The 26,468-nt window shown below is 32.2% G+C and overlaps 2 protein-coding genes and 1 long non-coding RNA gene across 6 annotated transcripts in view; all 3 read left to right on the forward strand.

Moving 5' to 3' along the window:
- LOC111705306 (putative uncharacterized protein DDB_G0277255) overlaps nucleotides 1-7,786 on the forward strand; it is an 8,131-nt gene extending 345 nt beyond the window's left edge. The window contains exons 2-6 of one of the 2 annotated variants that reach the window (XM_023477807.1): nucleotides 567-666; nucleotides 2,362-2,415; nucleotides 3,637-3,763; nucleotides 3,843-5,850; nucleotides 7,369-7,785. In XM_023477807.1, the coding sequence (XP_023333575.1) occupies nucleotides 3,643-3,763; nucleotides 3,843-5,850; nucleotides 7,369-7,408 (2,169 nt within the window). In that variant the 5' untranslated portion in view covers nucleotides 567-666; nucleotides 2,362-2,415; nucleotides 3,637-3,642 and the 3' untranslated portion in view covers nucleotides 7,409-7,785. Of the gene's footprint in view, nucleotides 1-566; nucleotides 667-2,361; nucleotides 2,416-3,636; nucleotides 3,764-3,842; nucleotides 5,851-7,368 lie in introns of both variants that reach the window. The other variant, XM_023477806.1, reaches the window with a different exon arrangement.
- Nucleotides 7,787-13,159: 5,373 nt separating this feature from the next.
- On the forward strand, nucleotides 13,160-17,479 carry LOC111705309 (uncharacterized). Of its 2 annotated transcripts, none has more exons than XR_002765982.1 (3): nucleotides 13,160-13,230; nucleotides 16,490-16,576; nucleotides 17,358-17,479. It is a non-coding gene; the product is annotated as an uncharacterized LOC111705309 (long non-coding RNA). The 2 variants fall into 2 exon arrangements; XR_002765983.1 differs by lacking the exon at nucleotides 13,160-13,230 and adding an exon at nucleotides 16,081-16,099.
- Nucleotides 17,480-21,898: 4,419 nt separating this feature from the next.
- On the forward strand, nucleotides 21,899-25,290 carry LOC111705304 (HVA22-like protein h). Of its 2 annotated transcripts, none has more exons than XM_023477804.1 (4): nucleotides 21,899-22,019; nucleotides 22,480-22,557; nucleotides 24,988-25,014; nucleotides 25,069-25,290. In XM_023477804.1, exons 1-4 carry the CDS (start codon nucleotides 22,002-22,004, stop codon nucleotides 25,264-25,266), a joined length of 321 nt encoding a protein of 106 aa, XP_023333572.1. In that variant the 5' UTR covers nucleotides 21,899-22,001; the 3' UTR covers nucleotides 25,267-25,290. The 2 variants fall into 2 exon arrangements, with proteins under 2 accessions (XP_023333572.1, XP_023333573.1); XM_023477805.1 differs by having other exon boundaries at nucleotides 21,901-22,019; nucleotides 22,477-22,557.
- Nucleotides 25,291-26,468: the final 1,178 nt, after the last annotated feature.

Below are 26,468 nucleotides of genomic sequence, written 5' to 3' on the forward strand. Positions count from 1 at the left end.
TTCCATGTCTTCTGTTTTGATTTCTATCTTCCATGGCTCCTGTTTCATGTCTTCTGTTTTGATTTATCTTCCATATATCAAGTTTCATGTCTTCTTTTTTGATTTCTATCTTCCATATCTTCTATTTCATGTCGTCTGTTTTGATTTCTATCTTCCATGTCTCCTTTTTCATATCTTCTGTTTTGATTTCTATCTTCCATGTCTCCTGTTTCATGTCTTCTGTTTTGATTTCTATCTTCCATGGTTCCTGTTTCATGTTTTCTGTTTCGATTTCTATCTTCCATGGTTCCTGTTTCATGTTTTCTGTTTTGATTTCTATCTTCCATGTCTCCTGTTTCATGTCTTCTGTTTTGATTTCTATCTTCCATGGTTCCTGTTTCATGTTTTCTGTTTTGATTTCTATCTTCCATGGTTCCTGTTTCATGTTTTCTGTTTTGATTTCTATCTTCCATGTCTCCTGTTTCATGTCTTCTGTTTTGATTTTCTTTAACCTTGTCCAATCATGTTCTCAATGCAAGATTAAATGACAAGCAAAGTGTTGGTTTTAATGACGTTTACATTTTCAGCGATAAAACTTAACTTTACTTGTTGACTATAAGACGATGCAAGCTAACTAAGATGTGTTAACAAGACGAAAGTAACTTAAGGAACTTTTATCGAAAAGAGGTACATACCCGATTCACAACTGTTATAAAGATAATTTCCATACTTAAAATGAGACTTTTAAACTTTTTTATCTTTAAACAAGGTATTTTCATCTCACAAAATAATTCTTTATACGCCAAAAATGCGTAAAAATTTAATAAAATAACCGGGGTTTTAAGAATAAACTTCAGTGTACTTTCTAACAGGCAGGATCGTGTAAGGCATATATGCATTCAAGTTCAAGTCTAACCATGAACACCCTTGAAACCCAAACCCTTTCTTTTACCGTATGTAGCCCATAGTTTTGTGGGTTGACAAAAATCTTAAAATTAAATTTTGTAAGAGTAAATCTTAAAACTAAATAGAAATGATTTCTTAAACTGTGAGTGCTCAGTCCATGGACTAAAAAGAAAATCTTTTTATTTCTAATTTTATCACGAGTTGGCGAGTTTCAAATTCACATTTTAGATTGTGCTTGATTGATATTGGACTGTGCAACCTGAAGTGGTAGGCGATTATATCGATACAATAAAAACGACTTTTTATTTAAGTTAATTCGAATGACGAGTTTACAAGTAGCTTAAGAAAAGCTTTTTTAATTGACAGTTTCTCTTGACCTCTATGTTAATATGTGTACCCATTTTATTAACAGCTTGAAATCGAAAGTCCTCTACATTTGTCAACCATTAACATTAAGACCCCCCCCATTCATTTTTTTTTAGGAAATAAAGAGTTTTCTGCATTATCGATTTTGATTTGAGGGTTATTCCTTGTCTATCTGTTCATCGTCAGAATCTTGTTCATAGCGACAACAACATTGTATTGATAAATGATGCAAAGACGACTCTAGAATAATTATTCATTTTCAACTTTTTTTTTAAATAGATTGAAAGCAATTGACAACTCCTTCGGTTTTCATTTCTAATCAAAAGCCGCGATTTTAAATATGAAAACTTAATTCACCTTTTTAAATAAAACCCTTATTATAGTTATTTTTGAATTTTGAATATGTTAAATATATTCAATATTCATTCCATTAAAAACTTTGAATCATTTCTTACGTTTAATTGTTTAAAGTATTCTGACTGAGACACACCCTAGAATTCATGAAATTCTTTCTGTTAGCTCTTGTGGGGGTTACAGTACAGTACAGTACAGTACAGTACAGTACAGTACAGTACAGTACAGTACAGTACAGTACAGTACAGTACAGTACACGACGTTTAAGTGTTTCTTTAACATTTTTATAGATTAATATGTTTTTCAAAGGGATTGTTCGGCTTTTTATGATCACATATAAATTGTTGTTAGGATTTTCTCAAAGCCATTTTCCCAAGGGTGACTTCCCAAATGTTCAATTTCCCAAGCGGCAACTTCCCAAAGGTTAAGTTAGGTCCTGCGAGGCGCCGCAGGCTGAGTGCTGAGGCTATGATGGACTAGGGGGGGGGCGGGCACTGTGGCTAGGACAGTCTTGGGAAGTGCCGCTTGGAAAATTGCACAATTTGGTAGTTGCCGATCGAGAAAAAAAAAACCTTTGGGAACGTACCTGAGATCTACCAAATATCCCAATTTTCGGGATTAAACATTAAAAACACAAATAAATTAATTTTTTCGCTCAAAGATGTCAAAGATGTCTGTCAGAAAATCGAAATATAGTTTGATAATTTGAGTTTTTTTAATAGATTGAACAATTTCTTGAAAGAAACAAATATTTAGGTTCTAAAACTGTTGGAGTTAGCAGCACTCAAGAATGGGGAGACTGACAACAAGGTAAAAGAACATGAAGTAAAATTTTCAGGATTTTAAATATTTAAAGTTTTAAATTATTTTTAAAGTTATAAAGTTACTTTGTTAGATTATTTGCATAAAATTGAACAATGCCAAATAGTTTAAAATAAGCCCTGATCAGTGATCTCCCTCATTTATAAATAATTTACAGGTCGGATAGTTCCTGATTTCTATTCCCACCAGCCAAGCTTAAAAGAAAGAAGGATACCTGTATACAGCTAAAGTTTAAACCTTGTATACTTTGATATACAGGGTGTCCCACGAAATAGAATGGCCAACATGATTTCAAAGATAGTCTTCAATCTTTGTAATTCGTTTGGCCTTTATCCCCCAAGCCAATTTTTGTGCCAGTAAAATTTTTGAATTTATTAAATGCAAACTTTTTTTTGAGACACCCTGTATCTGTGCTGAATACAATGCTAAATGACTCTACCTACGTGCATTAAATTAAACTCCAGTAGTTGAGTCCTATATCCATAGTCAGGAACAAGAGTGTTATAATATTGTGCAGGGTATCCATCAAAAACTTTAAACATTTTCTTCCATCTCAAAAATGATAAAAGAGCAGTCCAAAAAAAACGTTTATTTTTACCCAGTAATTCGACCATATATCAAAAACATACATTTCAAGCAAAAGATTTTGTATAAATTTCATTTTCAATTTCTTGGTTTAGTTTGTTGCATATTTTTATTTAATAAAAAATGCGCCCCTGCAGGGAACCATGAATGTAAAAAAAGGGAGGATGAAGTCCTTACTAAAGTTTCCTACTTATGTGAGGAACTCTGTTTTTTTACAAAATTGGGTTCCATATATAGCATTCATAAAAACTTAATAGTCCCTTTAAATCAACATTATAGAAGGCATAAATAGAAATGTAAGGTGTGGCTTGGTGAATGTAACAGGGTTTAAGAACTCTGTAAAACATGGGATTGTATCAGGGGGCGTATACAGGGCCGGGGGGGGGGCTTATCCTTTTTTTGACATTTCAGGGGGATTTGTCAGGAATTCATAATCTTCCCTCTTTCGGGGGGGGGGGGGCTACCATCATTGGCCCTTTCCCATGAAATGCATAAACATAAGTCAATCTTAACAGGGCGCAGACTTTGAAATAGATTTTTGCCTACATGGATTCAATTTCCCAAACGCCTTCTCGCTGCCATTTTAATCTAATTTAAAAACTGTTTATATTAATTTGTTTTCAGGTCGATATGACTGAAATCCTGAAGGCTCTCCAGGGGAAAAGAGCAGTGGAGAAGGGGGTAGGAGAGGGACGAGGGGAAGGGGTCAAGAGTTTCCTTCATGGAAGTTACACCCCTGAAAAGGTTCCAGGTTAGTTTTTGTCAATTTGATATGTAATATATACAAGGAATAAAAAAGGTCTTTTTGGTCAAAAACTACTTTTATTTAGGATCTTCTGTAGGAATTGCAAAACTCATAAATTCTAATTCTATGAATAACAATAACAACAACAACAACAACATCAACAACAACACCAGCTCTGATGTAAAGTTAAAGAGTGGTATCAATTCAGCTCTCCATCACTCTAGCTCTGTTCAAAAATTAAGCTCAAAACAGAAGTCAAGCTTTGCGGAGTCTAATTCAACTCAAGAATCAAGTTTGATTCGTGAGTCAAGTTCGACCAATGAGTTAAGTTCCATTCAAGAGTCAAGCTCTGTTCAAGCATCAAGTTCAGTTCTCAAGTCCAGCTTGATTCAAGAGTCAAGCTCCTTTCAAGAATCAAGCTCCTTTCAAGAATCAAGCTCCTTTAAAGAGTCAAGCTCTGTTCAGGAATCAAGCACCTTCAAAGAGTCAACCACTATAATGAAGTCAAGCTCTGTTAAAGAGTCAAGCAGTGTACTTAATTCAAACAGTATACTTAATGCAAGCACTTTTCAAGATTCAAGCAGCATTCTTAATCCAAACACCTTTCAGGAGTCAAGCTGTATACTTTATCCGGGCACCTTTCAAGAATCTAGTTATTCTAAGAACTCAAAAAAGTCAAGCGTGACTAGAGAACCGAGCTATGTTGATGAATCTTCTGTAACAGTCAAGCAGAAGTCAAACGGCTCCATATTTTCTAAAACCAGCAATGTCCGATCTGCACTCCACAATTCGATGAAAAGTTTTCTCCATTCTCAAACCGGAGCAGGACCATTTGAACCTGAACCTGAACCAGAGATTGAGAATCCTGATCTAAAATCCTATCTGGAGAGAAGTGACAGAAAATCAAGTTTCTTGTCTCACGAAACCGACGAGGATGAGACAGATCTGGCAGCTGAAAGATTGAGAAAGGAAAGTTTTGGATTGGTTCTGAACTCATGTCTCGCTAGCGGAGTTGAATCAGGAAATGTCAGTCTTTACGGGGACAGGGCTCAGTTAAATCATGAAAAATCCACCAAATATGCCGGAAATCAAGAAATCCAACCAAACCCAACCGGTGAAAATCCGCAAGTTTTCCTGCACGAAAAGAGAAACGTTGTCAGTGAGCTGAAAGAAAAAATAGGGAAGAACAAAATTGATATCAACGCTAGCATTGAGCAAGAAGACATAAATGAAACCCTAGAATCCACCGAAACTCTTGTTAATAACAATAAGAGCAAAGTAAATGTGGAAGCTACAGTGCAAGCTCCTCCTAAACCTGCAAGAAGGGAGTCCACCCCTACAGTATCAGGGAAAAGCCTTGTAAGCAGTAGAATACGATTACTGGAGGGAAATGTCAACTTGTCCAACACCAGCAGTAGTTCTACAATGTCCTTTTCTGAACTGAAATCCCGGGGATACAATAAGTATTTAACCACCAGCAAACAGACAGAAAATACAGATTTACAAACTAGAGAAGCTAAGGAAGTAAAGGGCAACACTTTGCCCATAAAACCTAGCTGCCCCGGGCTAGAAGGAGTTTTAAAAAAGAGTGGAGAACATAAGAATGGAGGTTTACCAGTCAGTTTTCTGGATGAAATAAAATCTGGAGCCAAACTTAAGAATGGAGGGGTCAGGTTTGATGTTGATGATAATTCTGATAATACTGTTGAAATGGAGGTGAAAGAAGAGGAGCATATTGATGATAATGCGTCCTTTAACATACCTCCACCTCCACCTATTATGCCTTTGAAAAAAATGGAGACCGAGAAGCAAGCCGAGATAAAGAATGGGAGTGGAGTAATGGGAAGCAAAGGATCAATAAATGGGAGTAGTAATTCTTTAAGGGAAATGGTAGGGGGCAGGGGAGACATTGTTGGAGCTAATAGCAACCAGGAAGTTTTAAATGGAGGTGGAAAAAATGGAGATGGGAAGAGTGCATCACTAAATGGAGCCTTGAATGGAGGTGTAAGACCTAGAGCCCTAAATGGAGGTGGAAAAGCTGGAATATCTGATACGAACCCAGCAGTTAGGAAACTAGTCTACTCTCAGTATAGGTAAAAAGATAAATATATTTTTCATTATAAAGATGATTCACAATAAACGAAACTGTAAAGACGACCTGGGAGTTTTTATTTTCTTTGATCTGATGTCTTCTGAAGGAATTTTAATATTGTTAATGCTACAGAGATAACCAGAAAACATTGGAATAGGAACACGATTTTATAGAAATACAATAAATGTATTTAATGTTGTTACAAATTTAACAGTTTTTTAAGACATTTATTAATCATTTATTAGCCACTTATTAATCATTTATTAGACACTTATTAATCACTAATTAGACACTTATTAATCATTTATTAGACACTTGTTAATCATTTATTAGACACTTATTAATCACTAATTAGACACTTATTAATCATTTATTAGACACTTATTAATCACTAATTTTGAGAAACGGATCTGTTGTGTAAATATTGCTGAGTCTCATGCTCAATAGACTTTTGAAAGTAAGAACTTGATTCTAAAAGTTGTCTTCCTACAGTGAAACCCCCAATAACGAATACATCGGAAAAATTTATCAAATGTCGTCTTAACAATTTTTCAATGGGTTTTTATACTACATTACGTAAATTTCAGTATTTGCGAAAATAAATAAATAGCCATGAATATGCGGGAACAGTTTTAAAGAGTTCCATATAATCATTTAATTAAAAAAACTAAATATCTGCAACATTCCATTATCAGAAAGTGAAGAATACGACATTTGATGAATTCTTTCGATGTATTCGTTATTAAGGGTTTAACTGTATTTCAGAGTTTTCTGTTTATTTCCGTATGTGATTTTACAAAGTAATGAAATTAAGGAACCAATAAGAAACTGAATACTAAGTTTGTAATCGTTATATCTATGCAACCTGTTGTTGTAGACCTTTGCTAATTTAAAATATGAATTCTGAGATGGAATTTAAAGAATTTGAGCAGCGTTTTAAATCCGCCAAAACCCTGTTTAAATTCAGCGCCGGCTTAAATCTTTTTAAATCATTTGATACAATTTTAAGTGGAACCAACCATATATAAACCGCGGCTTAAATTCAAACTGCCGCTCAAATTATTTAAATTCGGCCACTGGTCAATTAAATAGTTCAAGTTTAAAATATTAAAGATTATATAGAGATTTGGATATTAGAGTTCATAACGAGAGTTGAGGTCCTTTTTAAAATTTTTAAAATTTACAGTTTTGTCTCGTTCTTCCCTGGTAAGTTCCAAAGTATAGTCCAACTTTCTTTTCATTTCTGTTTCTGAAGTAAACTTTATATACTTAGATTAATAACCATACACAAATATAACACTAAATGTCGTCTTTTCAACATTTAGGGGATTTTTCGTTCACAATAACCAAGAGGCAGAAACCCATGCCGCGTTGAATGACAAGACTGAAAGAGAGCATGCGCGTAACTACTTTGGGCTTCTGCCTCAGGGTTATTTTGAGCGAAAAACCCCTAAATCTAGGAAAGACGACATCTAGTGTTCTATCTGTATTGTTATTAATCTATGTTTATATAATTCAGGGAAATGTTGAAAAGTTACAGTGGATCCAGTAAGAGCTAAAAGAAAAGTTTCGTCGAAAACAAAACACTTGAATCTATCTGAGAAAATCCTCCAGAATTAGTTAACTAAAGAACCCGTGAAATAGAAATGCTTTCCTGAGAGTGCAGGATAAACTTGTAGCTAAAACTTTTTAATATATTATTTTTTTTTGTAAATTCATTACTCATGGTATAGATTTAATTCTACTTCTTTATAATACAAATATTAATTTAAATTTTATATAATTGTTGGATACAAATGAAACCGCAAAAAATGAAACACTTTTATTGTTCCATTACTTATTTTTTCCAAAACCTTCAATTTCCACATAATTTAGAATTTTTATCAAATGTTCAAAATTATTTTCTTTTTAAGAGAAATGTTCAAATTTAAGAAAAATACAAAAAAAAATTTTTATTATCCATTTCCTTAAAATTAGTAAAATCCCTGTTTCTTTCTTATCTAAAATAAAGTTTAAATTATGATAGAACAAGTAAAATTAAGTTGTGAAATGAAATTACCAAATAAAGATTATTTTTACATCGCCCCATTTGAATAAATTAAAGAATACATTGTTCTTGTACAAGTTGACGAATTAATTCTTAAACATTTTACATTTTATACAATACACCACTCTTATCAGCCTTTATTTTAGATGTACTAAAAATCAAAAAAAAATATCAATAACTTATTCAAATTTTGCTTTCTACAGCGCTTAATAAAGTTTGATTCTAGGAACATTAAAAAATCCTTTATATACTTAAATATCTTTGATAAAATAAACCGAAACTATATAAAAATGAAAAATATTTTTTTATTTGTTTGATTTCTTGAAAATAAACAATTTGTGTATACAATGCATTGTAAATATGTAAATTTGTGATAATATTCATTTTCATTCTTAGAAATATAACTCTATAATACAAAATTTTAATGTCATTCTTTTTACTTGAAATTCCCAGTTTTATTAAAATAAACCAAAAAAAGTAAATTTTTGCGAGAAATTATCAAGCTTAAACTTTTTTTAAATGGCTTTAAAAGACCCAGGACATAAGTTTAGATAAGATTCAGCTCACTAATATTCATCGTTTTTGTAGTTTTAAATGTGTTTAAATCTGAAAATTTCCTCCCTTTTTTGCAGCACAAATCCTTACTTTAGTTTAATAGAGAAATCCCCTTTGAAAGTAATCCAACATCAAACAGAAAAACTTGGATATCCCTGCAGAGGTTTCGACGAAAATCAGAAATGCGCGTGCAACTTAAATAATGGAGGGTCTAAAGTCCACATGATAAATGATAATACCTTGGAAAATGTGCATATAATTAAAACTAAAAAATTTTTCTTATTCTAAAATTGCTCATTGATATGAATTGTGTTATGTCGCTATCACACTTTCTACCCCCCTTCCAAATGGTTAAACTTTTTTTTTACATTTTAACGATCGAGCGAGATGTTCATACACAAATCTTGACCAGTCAGGCCGGAAAAAGGCGGCTTTATCAATTTTTATCGCTTTGATACATATATATACTGTGGTGCGGCTCAAATATGAGTCGTTCATGTCACTTGAACGCACGCCAAACTAAACATATTTAATTTTGTCCGGGACACACAAAAAACCAGCAAAATGATGACCGCCAAAAAGGGGCACCTGCACTAGACTAAGCTTTCGGGCAGTAGTGCATTGTGATCTGGAATACTCTGATTGATTGTATAATAGTGCAACGTGATCTGCAGTACTCTGATTGATTGTATATTAGTGCAACATAATCTGCAGTACTCTGATTGATTATATATAGTAGTGCAACGTGATCTGCAGTACTCTGATTGATTATATATTAGTGCAACGAGATCTGCAGTACTCTGATTGATTATATAGTAATGCAACGTGATCTGCAGTACTCTGATTGATTATATAGTAATGCAACGTGATCTCCAGTACTCTGATTGATTATATAGTAATGCAACGTGATCTGCAGCACTATGATTGATTATATAGTAATGCAACATGATCTGCAGTACTCTGATTGATTATATAGTAATGCAACGTGATCTGCAGCACTATGATTGATTATATAGTAGTGCAACGAGATCTGCAGTACTCCGATTCATGTTTATAGTGAGTTTTAGCGAAAAGTGGTGGATGGTTGAGGTCAAGAATGTAAGGCAAGGAAAGTCATTTCAGAAGTGTACACATCTTTAGTACTGCATTGTACTGTATCTGGGCGCTAATGTAAACACAAGACGGATGTCGAAGCCTGACATGGGATCCATCAATCACATAAAAAATCAAGGAAATATTCTGGTCATAGGAAATTATTATGTGAATTATCAAAATTATCAAAATTTAATGCTTTTAACCTCCTTGGATACTAAACGAACACTGATGCATCTATTATTGTTTACAAATTCCGCTCAAAGAGAACTGGTTTCAATATGTACACAGAGTATACACGACCGCAATTGACTTTCCTTGCCTTACATTCTTGGTTGAGGTAAAATAATGCAATGTTGTGATACATAATAATAATTGATTTGATCAATTGATAATAAAGGTACTGCAAAATTTCAAGCCACCTTCCATTTACAGAGGGAAATCTCTGATTAACTACGGTACCCTTTCAACGTACCTTGAACTTTTTCTAGTTCTCTCTCTACAGCTATAGAGACACTTCTAATTGTATTCAAATTCTTTCATATTCACGGAATATCAATATTTACTATCGATGAAGACTTTATGTAATGTATTTAATGAAGTATCCCCCTAAAAAAAAGTATGCAGTTTGTGTAAAAAAAGTATGCAGTTTGTTAAAAAATAGTATGCACTATTCAAAGTTAAAGCTCATTCGGTTTTTAAAGCTATTTTCAAATTACGAATTTACAAGTGAACAAATAGAAGCTGTTAAAGGAAAGCTTTTCTTTGTTTCCATGTTTATGTTTGAGATACACAGTTAAAAACTTGTAATAAATCAAAATTTAAAGCTATTATTCTTCATTGTAAATTGATATGTACAATGACGACTGTATGAAAGCGGGACACCTAAAACACTGATTTCTAAACACTAAAACTACTACTCTAAGTGAATAGAATGCACTAACAAGTAACAAGGAATCAAGCAGATATCGTCCTTTTTATCTTGAAAATGGACAATTATGGCAATTTCCTTCCGGGTCTCTGTTGCATACAAACCTGAAAATAAAAACATAAAATTTTTGGAAAGAAATCAAAGATATGTCATTAATTATTCTTGATTTAACGTTTAAGTGGTACCATAGGGTATGTAACTCACATAAAAATAATTCTCTACTCTACCTTAAGAAGACTGTTAACCCTCAGTATCACAATAATCTCACAAGAAAAAGATTGTTTATTTGGCGTACTGCCCCGTTTTTTAATTCCTATTATATACCGTTGTATGGTATATAAAATAAACCAGTGATACATTCGGATAGAAAAATAAGGATATCTCCATCAATTATCACCGTCAATGTTTTAAAGGGTATCGTTGTAAATCTATAATTTCATTGAGTTTCCCTGGAAGGACTAAATCAATTAAAAAAACAGAGTAAGAGTAAGATTGATAACACTCTATAGTGTGCCGGATCCATTAGCGCCTGATCCAATCAGAGTTCAGTCATGTGTTTGTTGTCTAATCTGAGCCAATAGAAATTGCATGGCGGTAACGTTTATCTTTCTATCTAGCTCATTATCCAATTAGAGATAAATCCTTATATCGGTGCTTTAACAGTAGATTGAAATGTTTACTTCTACTGAAACTATAGTGCAAAAATAAAATGTTAAAATGTCTCCAAGTTTATAACTTGTATTTCCAAGACGGAATTTTATATTACTTCACAGACTTTAATTATGTTTCCTAGGAATCTAGGGAATACAATTATAATATTAAAGGGATTGTAAGTGTAAGCAGAGAACTCTGTGTGTTTATCTCTAAAATTAGTTCAAATTGTCGTTAAACTAGAATATAGCGTACAGTGCAAACTCAACACAGGCTCACGTTTTACATATTTGTCTACAGTTAAACCCTTAATAACGAATACATCGAAAGAATTTTTCAAATGTCGTATTCTTCACTTTCTGAAAATGGAATGTTGCAGATATTTAGCTTTTTAATTAAATGATTATATGAAGCTCTTTAAAACTGTTCATGCATATTCATCGCTATTTATTTATTTTCGCAAATACTGAGATTTACGTAAAATAGTATAAAACCCATTGAAAAATTGTCAAGACGACATTTGATAAATTCTTTCAATGTATGGCGTATTTAGGGTTTAACTGTAGAAAATCCCAATTATTGTCCAACATTTTGATTTCGGAGCTCCTCAAGTTTTCGTGTAAGAGAAGAAAATTTATTTGGTTACATTTAAACATTAGGTCGGGTCATTCTGGCTTCTGAAGCAATAAGCTGAAATATACATTAAATTAAATTTAAAAAACCTTCAGACATTTTCTAAACTGAATTTATCCTATTTAGCAAATTGGTAACGGGATCGCCCCTCCAGCTTTGATCCCCCATTATTAAGTTTTTTAGCACAATTAAAAAATTAAATAGTACAGAAAATACGATAAAAAATAACCTCATTTTGGGCCAATTTTAATTTTCTTTTGAAAAGAACGTTTTTTTGCCATGACAACAACAATGGTATCTAATAGATTAGAAAAGATGCTTAAAAAGATGATTAAAGGGAGAGACTGGCTATGTAACACATTTGAACTGAGACTGCAGTATTATGGAGAATATTTTTTTAATTCATTTGATACCAATGTCATGTATAGGAACAGGTTGCGAAGAATAATGAACTTGTATCATTGAAAATAAGTTTTCAAAATTCATTTTTGCAAATTCTTGCAGCTAGGGTAGCTTATTGAAGGTTTTCTTAATTTAGATTGTGAAGACGACATTTTAAAGGTAGCTCTGAAAAAAAAAATACAGAAAAAGCAAAGATAATGATGATAATGAAATAATCGATTCTACCGTTCTACTATGGCTTTTATCGATAATTACTTTTAAGCAATATGTTCCTAAACAACAAATCTGTCTATGAAACATTTTTTACATGTTTTGTCCAGGCTATTAAAATGAAAATGTTTCTTCTGCTGGGTGAAACAACTGGTGAAATATTACATACAACTTAACGCTCTTATTCAAATATTGTACCCCGTGGTATCAAATGAATCCTATAAATGTTTTTTTCTCCGTAATACTGCATTCTCAGTTCAAAAATGTTACATTGCCGGTCACTCCCAATCTTTTTCACAACCCTTATAACCATATTTTATTAAATATAATGTAAACAAATCTATAAATATGTAACTTTCCTTTTTCTTTCCTTTTATTTAGAATTGAGATAAAATATTTCTACAACTTCTATTTTTGAAGGTTTTTATATTTATTATGTCATTGCAATAATGGGTATTATTAAGTGCGAAAAAGTTTTTGCCGGGATTTTTACTTTTTCTTATTTGTTTGAGATTAAAATGAAAGTATATAGTAACTTTATTGCTCTATAACGGTAAATATTAGGTGTGATAAATTACCTCAAAATTGATTAAATATATTTCTTCTGGAACACTTGATTGTTAATGTTTTTGTTATATTTAAAAATACATAATTTGTTGCTTACTTACTCTTACTTACTTAGTAGAACCTATATTAGCTTTATCAATGAATATTAATGAACACAGTAAAACAAGATTTCTAGTGTGATATTTAAAAGAATTTTAATATTATTTATGTTGTCTCAAATTTCTAATTCTAGTTTATGATAATATAATCATCTTATTATTTGTATTTTATTTTGAATCTTGATAAAGCACTAGGTAAGTTTTAAGTTGAAAATTTAAATGATTATAATATTGAACATTTTATATATTTATATCCAGACTTTCGTTTTTTGGTTTGTTTGTTCGTGTCACATAAACGTCAAAACAGTGCGTGTGAACAGTTCCGCCCAAATTTTATTTTGTTAAACCTTGACCAAAAGAAGGGGTGTGAATGGTCCTTTAAGAAATTTGACTTTAGTTCGATTTCTCCAAGGATATATTGAATAGAAGAAGGGGGCGATAGGGTTTCCGTATAATTTGCTGTGACGTTTTTGGACTGCTGAAGAACTAGTTTTTGCGTAACAACAATAACAAAGGCAGCCGATCTAATGTAAACAAACATGAGTTAGTAAACTGTAAAAGTAGTATTATCTTGTTAAAAAAGATTGAAAAAGTTAAGGATTTTAGTTTTATACGAAAAGGACCTTATTACAGCGACATTTTCAATCAAATTCAAGGTTATCCTGCCCCCCCCCCCTTCATAAATACGCCAGAGATGCCAGATGTCTGTTTATCATTTGTGCTATTGTTTACAATCTTTATTATTGTTGTTACGCAAAAACTAGTTCTCCAGCAGTCTAAAAACGTCACAGCAAAGTATACGGAAACCCTATCACCTCCTTCTTCTATTCAATATCTCCTTGGATTTCTCAAAATCCATGAAAAAAATCGACATCCCCGGTATATTTTGCTGTTATTAATTATGGGTTATAAATACACACAATTCAAGAAAAAAGAAAAAACACGACAATTTATTTTTCATGTAAGAAAATTGAATAATAATGTTGATAAAGTTTGAAAGATATTTCTGGCTTAAAACATTGTACAGCTTAACTCTATCCCGGTTGGGATATTTTTTTGTCAAATATAGGTGATTTTGTCCTTAGAGTTGAGATAGGAGAGTGTAATACATGTCCCTGGTCTAACTTTTCAATGCCTTCAAAAAAAAGTTTAATGGGCTTTTCAATTTTATAAATTTTAGCCTCGTAGCTTAATTAATAAAAACGTTATTAAGCATTTCTGATTTTGACCCGCGCCGTTTGACTGTCCTTCGTTCTACCTTATACATATATTTTTTTAGCGTTCTTAAGTTACCGGGCTTTTATACATACTGCCTGAGTTCTCAGGCTGCGTCAGGCTGCACTGCGGACTGCCTGAATGACTACTTTTCCTATACCAATCTAAATATCTTTGTTTGACCCACTTTCAGTTGTCAAATTTAATATTTTTTAGCTTTTTAGAAAAGCCTATTACATTAGGAAGCAGATTGCTTAAGTTTTGCAAAGAAATTTTGCAAGTTATTTGCATACGTCGAAAGAAATTTGCATATATTTAGTTTTTCTTAATTACACAACAGATTATTTAAAATTGTGCAGCTTTTTTGTATATTTAAAATGGCATGGTCAAAAGCTTTTAAAACATTTTTATAATACAAAGGATTTTTTTAAAATCAATTTTTGCAAATTGCTTTTTTTGCAGATTCTAAAAGTAGAGCATTAGAGCTTTTCCAATGATGTATCATTTGTCATATTTGGACATGGAATTTAGAGGGGGTGTCAAATTGACCCCCCCCCCCCCAGCCTATCCTGGTTTTCTAGTACCCCACACGTGGATTTAATGGTTCTGTCAATATTCCAGAAAGCTATGACTTTCGATCATAATTTCTCCTATTAAACATATTTTTTCAGCCTTCTTTCTCAAATACTTTTTTGCCGGCATATATGTTTTGAATAAAAAGTATAAAACAAACAAATCATTAAGTTGAAATATTGTTAAAATATAAAACAAAACGCGTATGATTTCGAATAGAAGAAACCGAATGCTCTAACTCTGGTAAGTCCGGGGTGCCCACAGGGCTAGGGTAAAAACTTCTCTATGAAATTATATACAAGTTTGGAAGAGTCTGTGAAACATTATTAAGATATCTAATAAGTAATCTAAAATTCTTTTTCAGAAAATTAAGCCAATAATTTTACTGCAATTTCTGTCTTATATAATATGCAGATCTTTTTATATCCTATAATTGTTTAGAACATTTATTCCATGCTTCATTAGTGTAAACAGGCTGAGAGGATTTTTCAGAATTTTAACCTACACAATATGCATCATCAATATTGGAACTGAGCCAACCACCCACGATATTGCAATACAAAATAATAAAAAATGATTAAAAAAATAATAAAAAATAATAAAAATAATAAAAAATAATAAAAAAAATAAAAAATGATAAAAAAAATAAAAATGATAAAAAATAATAAAAAATCGTCCATATTCTGACCGGAGAAATTACAACACTGGCATAATAATTATGAATAATTTCATGCTTTACCTCAATTTTTTGGAAATTTTATGCCGAATTCAGATTTGAAAATCATTCATAGAAATGTTAAAATATAACATGTAACTTTTTAAATTTTTTTTGGCGCTTATCGGCTTATTTAGCAGTTTCTCTGATGTTTAATCGTACCATCAAAATTGTATGGACGATTTTTTTCTTATTGCAATATTTTTAAGGTTTTAAATTTAATGCCCAAACCCCCGGTAAGCGGTAGGCTGATTTCTAAGATTACTATACTCAGCAGAATAAGAAATTATTTCTAGATATTTTTCTTTTATAGTTGTTAAAAATTCCTTAAAACATTCAAACAAGCAAAAAAATTCAAAAATTGATGCTTTTCAAAAAGAAGAATAAAAAATTGGTAATTGATAAAAGCTTATTCAAAATTATACAAAAAAATATTCAATATTAAGATTAATATGATAAAGATACTGAAAGTTAGTCTAAAACTGTAGTATCAATCCTCTTCTTTTTCTTCTGGACCCCCCCCCCCATACTTCCTCTCTCTGAAAAATGATTTTATTGCAGGTTAGCATAAGCTTAAATAGATAGAAAGTCTTGGTGGGTTGTCTTTTTCCAGACGGCACATTAAATAAGAAATTACAAAAATTGTAATTTAATCTAACTAAAACCTAGAACTTGTATTTTGCGAGTGATATAAGAGAAGTGAACCATCAAAATTTTTGTTAGACGATGGTAATTAACGAGCTATGGACCAGCGAATTTGATTGTTCAGCTAAGAAATAAAAACGGTCGTTTCGGATTTTATATTTATATCTATTTTACTCCACATTACTTCGAAAATACAAGATAACCCTTTTGTTTACATTACGTTCAGCAAACTTAATTCAAGACGACATTTCACACAATTTCTTTCCTTGACCCTTTAAGTTGGGATTCACTGTAAGACAATTTCAGAACATGTTGAAGCAGTTAAATTTATGCATCTGCTTTCTTCAAATGGTTTCAGCAAAAAAATTTCTTATTCAGACAGCAGATACACAGGTACTCAAACATAGATTGAACATTTTAATTTAGAATAATTTTTGTAAAAATTGCAAGGGATTTTAAAAAATTCAATTTGCGTATAAAGAATTAAGCAGAAAAAAAGGCAAATTGCTCGGGAAAAATATCCTGAGCTGGGAACTTTAGAATGGGGGATATCAGGATTAATGCTTGATCCTCTCTTTTTGCTAATCTCGAGATTATTTTATTATTATTTTGAAGTTAAGTAATTAGATCAACAAAATGGATTCCAAGAATGCCTGATTAGTTCGTTTTCTTGACTGGAAGGGCCTTCACTTAATTTCTCACCCATTTATTTATTAATACATTAGTTGAAATTGGTTAAAAAAGAATCTCAAACGTGTTATTGAATATTTTTCTTCACCGATTAATTTACAAAATGGCAGACAACAAATTCTTTTTTTTTATTAGAAATTGTGGATTTCTCTCATGAGATAGAATTTGTTTTCAAGGCTGTCATTGGGCTATACAATTTACGAAATATATTCTTGCACTCTCATTGGAGAAAATAATGTACGGATATCCAAAAAAAGAGAAAAAGAGTAGATTTAGTACTAAAATTAAAAGTTTCCACAGTGGATATTCGGATTAAATAGTTTGGATTAAAGGTTCTAAAGTTCCCAGCTAGCTCTGATCTTATCAGAACTAACCATTTTTAAAACTAGAAAAAGGGTTTTTAAGGGTACCGTTGTGAATCGACATGACCAATTCTAAATGTGAGGTCAATAAAAGTTAACAACACGAATTTTTCTAATTTCAGGCAATGAATAGTTATGGAGACATAATGCTACCTGGATATTTACCTGGATATTCAGCCCTTGGAGACGATTACTTTTTATTTCTGGGGGGTTTGGCCTTTGGAGGTTTGGGAGGCTGGGGAGGTTTGGGTGGCTGGGGAGGAGGGGGAGGCTGGGGAGGAGGACCTCCTCCCCCTCCTCCTCCTCCTCCCCAAGGAGGATGCTGGGGGTGTTGGGGGAGGAAGTAAATGGTTCGATTTTAATGCAAATAAATATTGTTTTAAATAAACTTTTTTTGAAATAAACATAAAGCTCTGAAAGTTTGATTTAGATATAACAAATATGCTACTTAGTTGGATAAATATAGGGCTTTCAGCAAAATGGAAAAATCGCAAATTCCACAATTTGAGTGCAAATTTTTCCAACTGCATATTATTAACACTATTTACTTCTTTTCTAATTTAAAACTGTGAGCGGTCATTTATTTTTAAAAACCCATACCATTTTAGAAACAATTTAAGGTTTTCGATTCTCCCACATATCACAATTCACAAATTCGAATCTTGGACGTGTCTTGAACAATCCATTATTTCAGAATATTCTACAATTTGGTACATAATTTCATAATGTACAGAAAAGCATAAATCACTGAAAATATTTCTTCCCAATAGTTTCCAACTTGTTCCCATTAGTTCCCAAACAGTATGAACAGTTAACCCTATTCCAACTGAGAGAGGGTCACTTTGACACCCCTGACGTTTTTTTGCGATAACTCAAAAAGAATTGGTCTGAGGCTGTTCAATTTTTTTACTTTTCTAACTATAGTACATGCTCCTCACATTAGGCTAAAAGCCGGGACACCTAATTGCCTGAATCCTCATTGTACAAACGCCTTAAAAGGGAATTTTCACTATTTTGCTTTTTCTTCAATACAACATGTGCTATACTAAGTGTATTTGGTGTTGTTACAAAGCAATTACTTTTCCTAGACACTACATTGCTAATTTAGTGAAATGGATCTGTTTGCACTGCACAATTGCTGCGTGTGTCTCATGCTCATTGGACTTTTAAAAGTTATATCTTGATTCTAAAAGTCGTCTTCCTATTTCAGAGTATTCTGGATATCACTGTAGATAGTTTAATTTCATGTCTCTGAAGGTCTTGAAAGAAATTTTTTTGACGTGCTTAACAATTGTCTGACTTATTTTATCTTTATTCAATTTATTTTTTAAACATTGGACAATAATTCATGTTTTTTTATTTGCAATAATATCATATTTCTATAAACAAAATTGTGTGATATTTATTAAAAAAGGTAATAATTATCTTTTTAAAATTCAAAACATTCAATAAAGTTAAAAAAAACATTTTTCGTAATAAAACTGTTTGAAAACATACTAAAAGGAAGAGATAGGCGCGTTCAGCTTTTTAAAATTTGTTCGTTCATCATTTGTTAATAACCATTTTTTGTTCTAAATTGTTCAATAGAAATTTGAATTCGTTTGTTAGCTTTGTCATTGTTAATTTAACGAAAATTTTAGTTTGCTAACAAAAAAGAGGTCCATCTCTATAATAATGGGCATTTGCTAGTATAGTGTTAGGCAGTGCAGATAAATTGTTCTTTAAAACAATTTTAGTAGTTTGTTTTAGTTTAGTATCATCGTATACAAGTTTGCGTGGCTTACTAAATCAAAACTTTTTTGATTGATTGTTTAATTAAAATCAAGGACTTCATTTTTTCTCCCTTTTTAACGGGTGTAATTAAAAATAATAGAGTTTACAGTTTTGGCGTAAGATAATTAAACTGCTACATTTAAATGATTATTTCGCCGTAGACTGGCCTCGTTCTTTTACAAACTACGATAACTTCATACTAGCGCCTCTAGTGTGACTTATGAGAATTTTTTTTTTAAATCTACACATCTACCTGAATCTGCTTGCACTCATGTTAACTAAATCATTAAGTCTATGTTTCTTGCAGACAAGTACATAATGCAGGTACACTAGACGGGTTGGTACAAGAAAAGACTAGACCTGCAGTATCCTTGTTCTGGGTTGAATTATAAAACAGTTTTACCAGCTGGTGGTCATAATACTATCCTTGCAAACATTTAGTCACGGACATGTGAATTGAAATCCTACAGCCTAGGATAGCAGAGCTCTCTGCACTTTTTGCAGTGGACGCTGAGAAAGGTGTCTGCACATATGGAGGGAGGGAAGGCCAAGCGCCCCTGAACCCCGAGCTCAATTATCTAGCCTCCTTCTTAACTACAGTATCCACGGCCAGGGTACTAAGTCAAGAAATACAAATAAAAAAGAGCTAGTATGGCTTGTACTAATCTGGTTTTACATCAACTCCACTTAGCGATTGGAGCCCTTTCTGTAAAGGCTCTGTCCCTGCTCCCTGAGCAGAGCTGATAAAAGGGGACAACTCCGCATTCTGCACGCAGCGGTTCACAGTAAATGCGATCTTCCTAAGGAATTCCACTGGACTGAGATACAGTATAACATGTGTGGAAAAATGGAGTGATTTTAACGAAACATGTCTTATCCTCATCTCCGCTTTCCTCCCCCTACCATCTAACCTTCTCACAAGCAGAAAAATGAGACATGAGGACCTTTCTCAGTTAGATCCTACAACAAAATTACCTCCAAGCTGGTCGCTTGATCATCCTTTGTGGAATAGCAACCCTCCTTGCTGTACATGAAAGTAAAAATGTGCGGTTCATAGCAGGGAAGCTATTGCTTCCTTGCTGCAAATAATAACTAACTTGAAGTCCAGGAGTGGTGACCTAGAACATGCAAATAGAATGTTCAGCGCTGAGGCTGCAAATACAATTAAACAAAACAAAAACGGAGAGGGGGACATCTATTCAATGAAAGGCTGATCGTTTACTGTCTTATAATGGCACATAGATAGCTACTTGTAACATTCTTTCAAAAGTAGCGCCATAAATTTGGCAAAGGGAGGTAAGAAAAAGAGAAACCGCAGTCGTGCAGATGAATAAAGGAGAAAAAAGAAGAACATTTGAAACTTTTACCTACTCCTCGTTCCATTTTATTTTACAAAAATTATCAAAAATAAATTATAAAAACATTGTGAAAAAGTCAACAATATGCCGATGTCGAAAATCAAAAGTTCAGAATTATTTACCAGACATTTTCGCCATCGGCACTTAAAGTCGTTTAAAATGTTTCCTGGGGTAGAATTACATTGTACTTTTATAAATATACTTATAGGCTTCGGAACCCAGTGTTGCACAGGGGGGTCATAGTCCCTCTGATTACCTAGCTGCGCTTTGTCGTAAATTAAGATTTTAACTATTTTCCCTGATTTCCATTTAGAATCTCAGAACAAAGCCAAGAACATTCCCGTGGCTCTCCCGAGTTCCCTAATTTAAATTTGAGGCAAATTGACCCAGGGGTTCCTGAGTTATGATCGAGAAAAAACAGACAAACAGAGATTACAACTTCATATAGAAGATAATTTACGACCAAAAAACAGGGTTACCCACTATAAATGTATTTACTCTCTGACAAATTTTCATTCCTTTATAAAAAGCTGGTTTTTTTGGTATGCAACAATTTTCATTTAATCCCGCCGGGATATTTTCATTGAAAGATACTTTGAAAATCTACAAAGGCAAAAAAAATCCGCAAAATCCGCAAGCCCTCGGGTTTATTTATCATTGAATCCACTCTTTAAAAAGGAATGTCATTTACTCTCAGACAAATTAGAATCAATGGAAAGGAATTGAGTTTTTGCCAAAAACTCTGATTTTCTAATCTCAATATCTTTGAATACCAATGTCGTAGACCTTAGATTTTTCAAACTATTAATACTTATAGATAAAGTAATCTAAGTTTGAAATATCAAAGGTTTGCACCATCAGGTTGCAAAGATATTGGGATAAGAAGATTTGAGTTTGTGGCAAAAACTCAATTCCTTTAAACCCTCGAGGGATTCAATGATAAACCCGAGGGCGTAGCATTGATTCTAATTTGTCTGAGAGCAAATGACATTCCTTTATAAAAAATTCTTCTTCTTAACAACTGTATTCAATATCAAAATAAATCAACAATAGTATATCTTATTAGCTAAAGCATAGAGAGAAAAATTCTCCATTTTATCTTCTTACCTATTGCTAATAAATGGGGCAGGATTAAATAAAACTTGTTGCATACCAAAAAACCAGCTTTTTATAAAGGAATGAGGCTTTAACAATTAAGTGGAAAAATTGTTATACCAAGATCTTAAAAGTTTTTAAACACGCGTGTATAGCTCGGTTGTGGAGTGATTTCTATTAATGAGCTCCTGTTGTAGGCACAGCTTTTTTTAATCTTAAACCCTTCAGAAGAATTTTGCTTTTTGGTGGTGGAATTATAATGCATATTTAACAATAATCTTGAAGATTTAAAAAAATTATTTTTATATCTTTTAGAAAGCAACGCCCATGCCTAGCGACATATGATACTATATAATATCTGTGTAATCTTACTTAATCCATAAATCAATTTTATGATGAAAATAAAAAGCTTGAAGTATTAATAAAATGTATAAATCTTCATTTTATGTGATCACCTCACAATGTAAAAAAGCTAATTATTAGATTAATTCAGACTTGAAGTATAGACTTGTTTCACATGATTAGTGACTTCTATCTTCCATGACAGAACATTATCAGGTATAAAGTTTCTATTAATCATATCCCTGCTGGGGTACTTGAATACCAAGATACGCTTGGGGGGGGCAAACTGACCCCCCCCCCCCAACAGGAATAGTGCGGATAATTGTTTCATGTATTAAAACTATGGCCACCACCAGAAGCAAATTTTTGTGGAATTCTGTATACTCTGCCTGGAATTCTGGGCAAAACTAAACGTTGGGAAAACAATCGCAATTCCGAACAAACATGCTAAAACAAATTTTGTGAAAAAATTATTGCTACATAAAAGAGAGCACAAAGTTTGCAGTTTCAAAATATTGCGGAAGACGACTTTTTTCCACAAGGAACACTTATTTATACACACAAAGTAAAAAGTAGGAAAAACCTGTTTGTAAGCTGTAGATTTGTTTTTGATTTATCATAAAAAATAAGTTTTTTTTTTAGAAATGTGAAAATTAAATAAATAAATGTTCAGTAGATGAATCCAATCATTGTTCTGGTATTGTTCCAAAGTGCTGGCATAAGTCCAAAACATTACCTAATAGAAACTAAACAGGTAACATGGGAATTCAGTGACGAATTCGATATCGTCTTTGTTATGAATTAGCACTGTAATACCTAATTTCAAAATCCATAATAGTATTATGTCTGCTAGAGTTTATATTATGAAAAGGGTAAAAGACTGTAAAGATCTGTCTATAATGTCTCCGCAAGATGAACAGATGAAGACGGACAAGTTTACACTGTTTGTATACTGCAATTTTCTTGTTTTATAAGTACAACCGTATACAGTCAAAACATAAACAAACAAAATGTGAACATAGCAGACGAAACTTTTACAGATTACAGCTTTCTCAGTAGGTATCACTATACTAAATCAAAGAATTATTTAAAAAGACGATATCGAATTCGTCACTTACTTCCCATGTTTATTAGGACACCCTGTAGAATATTATCAACTGATTTCTCATGGGCATCGTGATAAGCTCCGTTTTTAGACATTTGGGGGTTTTGATGTTAAACGTGTTTTTACACAAATGTGAGTCATAAATTTTATTGAAAAATTACATTATAGGATTTTTTTCACTGGTCAAAGATTTAAACACTTTTACTAATCATTTTGGTAAATATATCTTTGATCAGAGATAAAATTTAGTACAGTGCAACAAACCCAAATTTTGACACGCATGCCATTTTAAAATAGAATTTTTTTCAGGACTCATAAAAGTGTGAAAGCTTTAATATCTAGAAACGGCCCTTAAAACGATACCCGTCAGTATTTGTGTTGCATGGCTTAGATATTCAGAGACCTTTTCTATCTTGGATTAATGATTTTATTAACCCTATCAAGTTTTTTTTGTTGTTGTTTTACACCCACCAGGTGGGGTTTTCTTCATAACTCAAAAACCGGTTACACAGAGTGCTCAAACTTCTTCACTTTTCCAACGGTATAGTTTTATGCTAGGGGTAGGGTTGAGGAAGGCCCAAAGTCAGGTCTGTGTCTCACAGATAGTTCAAAACTTTTTTAATGGAGTGACCAGCAATATATGGTAGTTGAACTGAGAATGTAGTATTGCGGAGAAATTTTGTGGGAATCATTTGAGACATATAAGATGTTTTTACGGTGCATATTTGTTTAGCAAGAGCGCAAATTTAATCATTAAAATCATCATAGATTGTTCACTTTTGAGGGATGATGTCGAGAATCCCTTTTTTGATAAATTATTCCATAACGACGACGAAAAATGTGCTATAACTTCTGCAGTGAACAAATTAGTTGTTTAGGAACAGGTTGAGAAAATAAAAATAAACTATTATCATCGAAAATAAGTAATTTTATTCAGTTATTGTATTCTTTAATTACCCAAAAAAGTGAACGGTCCCTTTAATGTCTCATTTTTCACGAACTTTTTTGTTGAAAAGACGACATTTGAAGAATTTGAAGAAATCTGCGAACAAATTCATGAAGTATAAGAAATTCAATATAATGATGAAAAAGAAATAATTGCAATTTTAACATTGATTTCTTGAGAAAATTCAAATTGAGAAATATGTTCCAAAACAACTAATAAGTTTACTGTAGAATATTTTTTACATTTTCTGTTGTCTTTATTTAATAGTTTTTAAAAAATCAATTCTCAAAACGTACACACCCAAATGGATGATTTTAAACGTTAACTTTGCGCTCAAACTCAGTAATAAAACATTGTTAAAACGTTTTGTATGTCTCAAATGAATCCTAAAAAGTGTCTCAGCAATATTTTGAAAAGGGATAGGGTTAAGGGTGAAATGCTCAAATACATGATGCACCAATCCTGAAGTTATCTCGTGTACAAATTTTTTTAAAATGTTGAAATTTTTCTTCTTTATCCACATTAAGATTTTTGCATTTTTTCTTTTATGTAGCTGATTATATACTTTAAAGTAATTGAAACAATAAATCAAAATATGATATAAAATATTCGACTTGAATCATAAAATTCAGAAACAAATTCCGTTAAGGCCAGCATTTCAAAGATTTCAAAGATATTGACGTTTTTCTGGGGTTTTAATTTTTAAATTCCGATAATTATCATATTTTTTCCTCCCATAGAAATCCACAAGTCATGGTTCTGTATAAAAAAGCTGCAATTGAAAATGATAGGGTTACAATATCATACATATTGATATCTAATTCTGAATTCACACATGCTTAGACAAAAATGCTAAGGCCTGTACCTTTGTTAATGGGGCAAATTGTCATCTTTGCATGGAAGATCTCTTTTAAGTTAAGTTTACAGTCGGTTATGCTTACAGTCCCTTTAAAATGTAATTTTTATCTCCGTTACACTGCATACATCTAACTCAAACAGTCTCTAGACTCTGTTAGTCCTCAAACTAGAGAAAGACTATTACATAAATACTGTAACAGATTTCAATTTTTCGACAATTTATGTATACATTGACCATAAAATCAATCTAGTTTGAAATATATTTAAATATTTAGGATGGATTGCAAGAGGAAGTTCGGCAGGTAAATAATAAAAAAAGAAAAAAAGAAAAAATTTTAAATGCACTTGATATTAAGGATGAGTTACCAAAGGAATATGGCACCGACTATTTTATCGACATAATGGGCATGTTGGGATCAATATTTGCTCCCCCGTCACCACCTCCACCTCCTCCTACTCCTCCTCCTCCTTCTCCACCACCCACTTCAACTCCTTCATCTCCTTCCCCTACTAGTGATGTTGAAGGTAGCAGTAGTGATGAATTTTTTATCTGAATAAACAATTCTGTATGATTGATACCAATTTAGTATTGTGTTTGAGGTGCAACCCAAAACCACCAAAAAGAGAAATTTTAAAAGTAAGGTTAAAATGAACAAAAATAGTTTTGCTTTATCATTCTTTATCTTTAAATTCGAAATTTCTAAAATTCGAATTTTCATCAGCAACGCCGGACGCTTCAGCTAGTATATGATAATTATGGCAATCATTTTTTTGGGGGGAATTTTTTATAATTTTTTTATTATGACCTCAACATTTTACCGATCGGTTTTTCAAATTGTTTTGCTTTATAAATTATGATAGTTTGGATTTCATAATTATTAAACCACTCAGGAGTGAATTTTATTTTGAGAATATCAAATTATCAAATTATCATATTGACGAGAACTGAAGAAGGACATGAGAAGGACTAAACTAGCTTAAATTTCTTTTTACAGAACTCATGTACACCACAAGTACTCAATGACATAAGAAAAGCCAATGTTCACAACCGACCTAGTTAATCCATATAATATGAATATCTTTAAAACATCTCAGTACATTTATATCTTTCAAGATGAAAAATGTCGTCTTATGCGCAATCTATCTTTATCTATGACTAAATCTTTGTTTTGACTCACTTCCACTTGTCAGCTTTTGATAAAATTTAGCTTTTTGGAAAGCCATTGACATAAGGAAACGAATTGCACAAGTTTTGCGAAAAAAAATTGCAAACTTTTTGCAAACAACCTGTCAAAGGAAATTTTCACATTTTTAGTTTTTCTTGATTAAAAATCAGGTTATTTAAAATTTTTCTAAAAATTTCTGCATATTTGAAATGGCATGGTCAAGGGCTTTTCAAAAATATATAATTTTTCATTTTTTGGAAAATTTTTTTTGCATACATTATTATTATATAACTGGATTTTGCGATGAAAAATTCAATTTTTGCAAATTTGCAAATTTTTTTGCAGATTCTATAAGTAATACACAAGAGCTTTCCAATGATGTATCATTTGTCATATTTGGACATCAACCATAGGATTTAGAGGGGGGGGGGTCAAATTGACCCCCCCCCCAGCATATCCTGGTTTTCAAGTACCCCAGCAGAGATTGGGTTAAAAGCAAATTTAATCTTTGAGGTAAAACAGGCCTATTTCAGGCAGCAGGCCTAATCCTTCAGGCAGTAATAAAAAATTTATATTTTTTCAAAATTTGG

The sequence above is a fragment of the Eurytemora carolleeae genome, unplaced genomic scaffold, assembly GCF_000591075.1.
Source record: "Eurytemora carolleeae unplaced genomic scaffold, Eaff_2.0 scaffold639, whole genome shotgun sequence".
NCBI classification, from domain to species: domain Eukaryota; kingdom Metazoa; phylum Arthropoda; class Copepoda; order Calanoida; family Temoridae; genus Eurytemora; species Eurytemora carolleeae.

Bases quoted from the DNA above. Each gene is read 5' to 3' on its own strand.
- LOC111705304 (XM_023477804.1), top strand. The intron at 22,558-24,987 runs GTAACATGGGAA...TTAAATATTTAG, and splicing joins ACCTAATAGAAACTAAACAG to GATGGATTGCAAGAGGAAGT. The intron at 25,015-25,068 runs GTAAATAATAAA...CTTGATATTAAG, and splicing joins TGCAAGAGGAAGTTCGGCAG to GATGAGTTACCAAAGGAATA.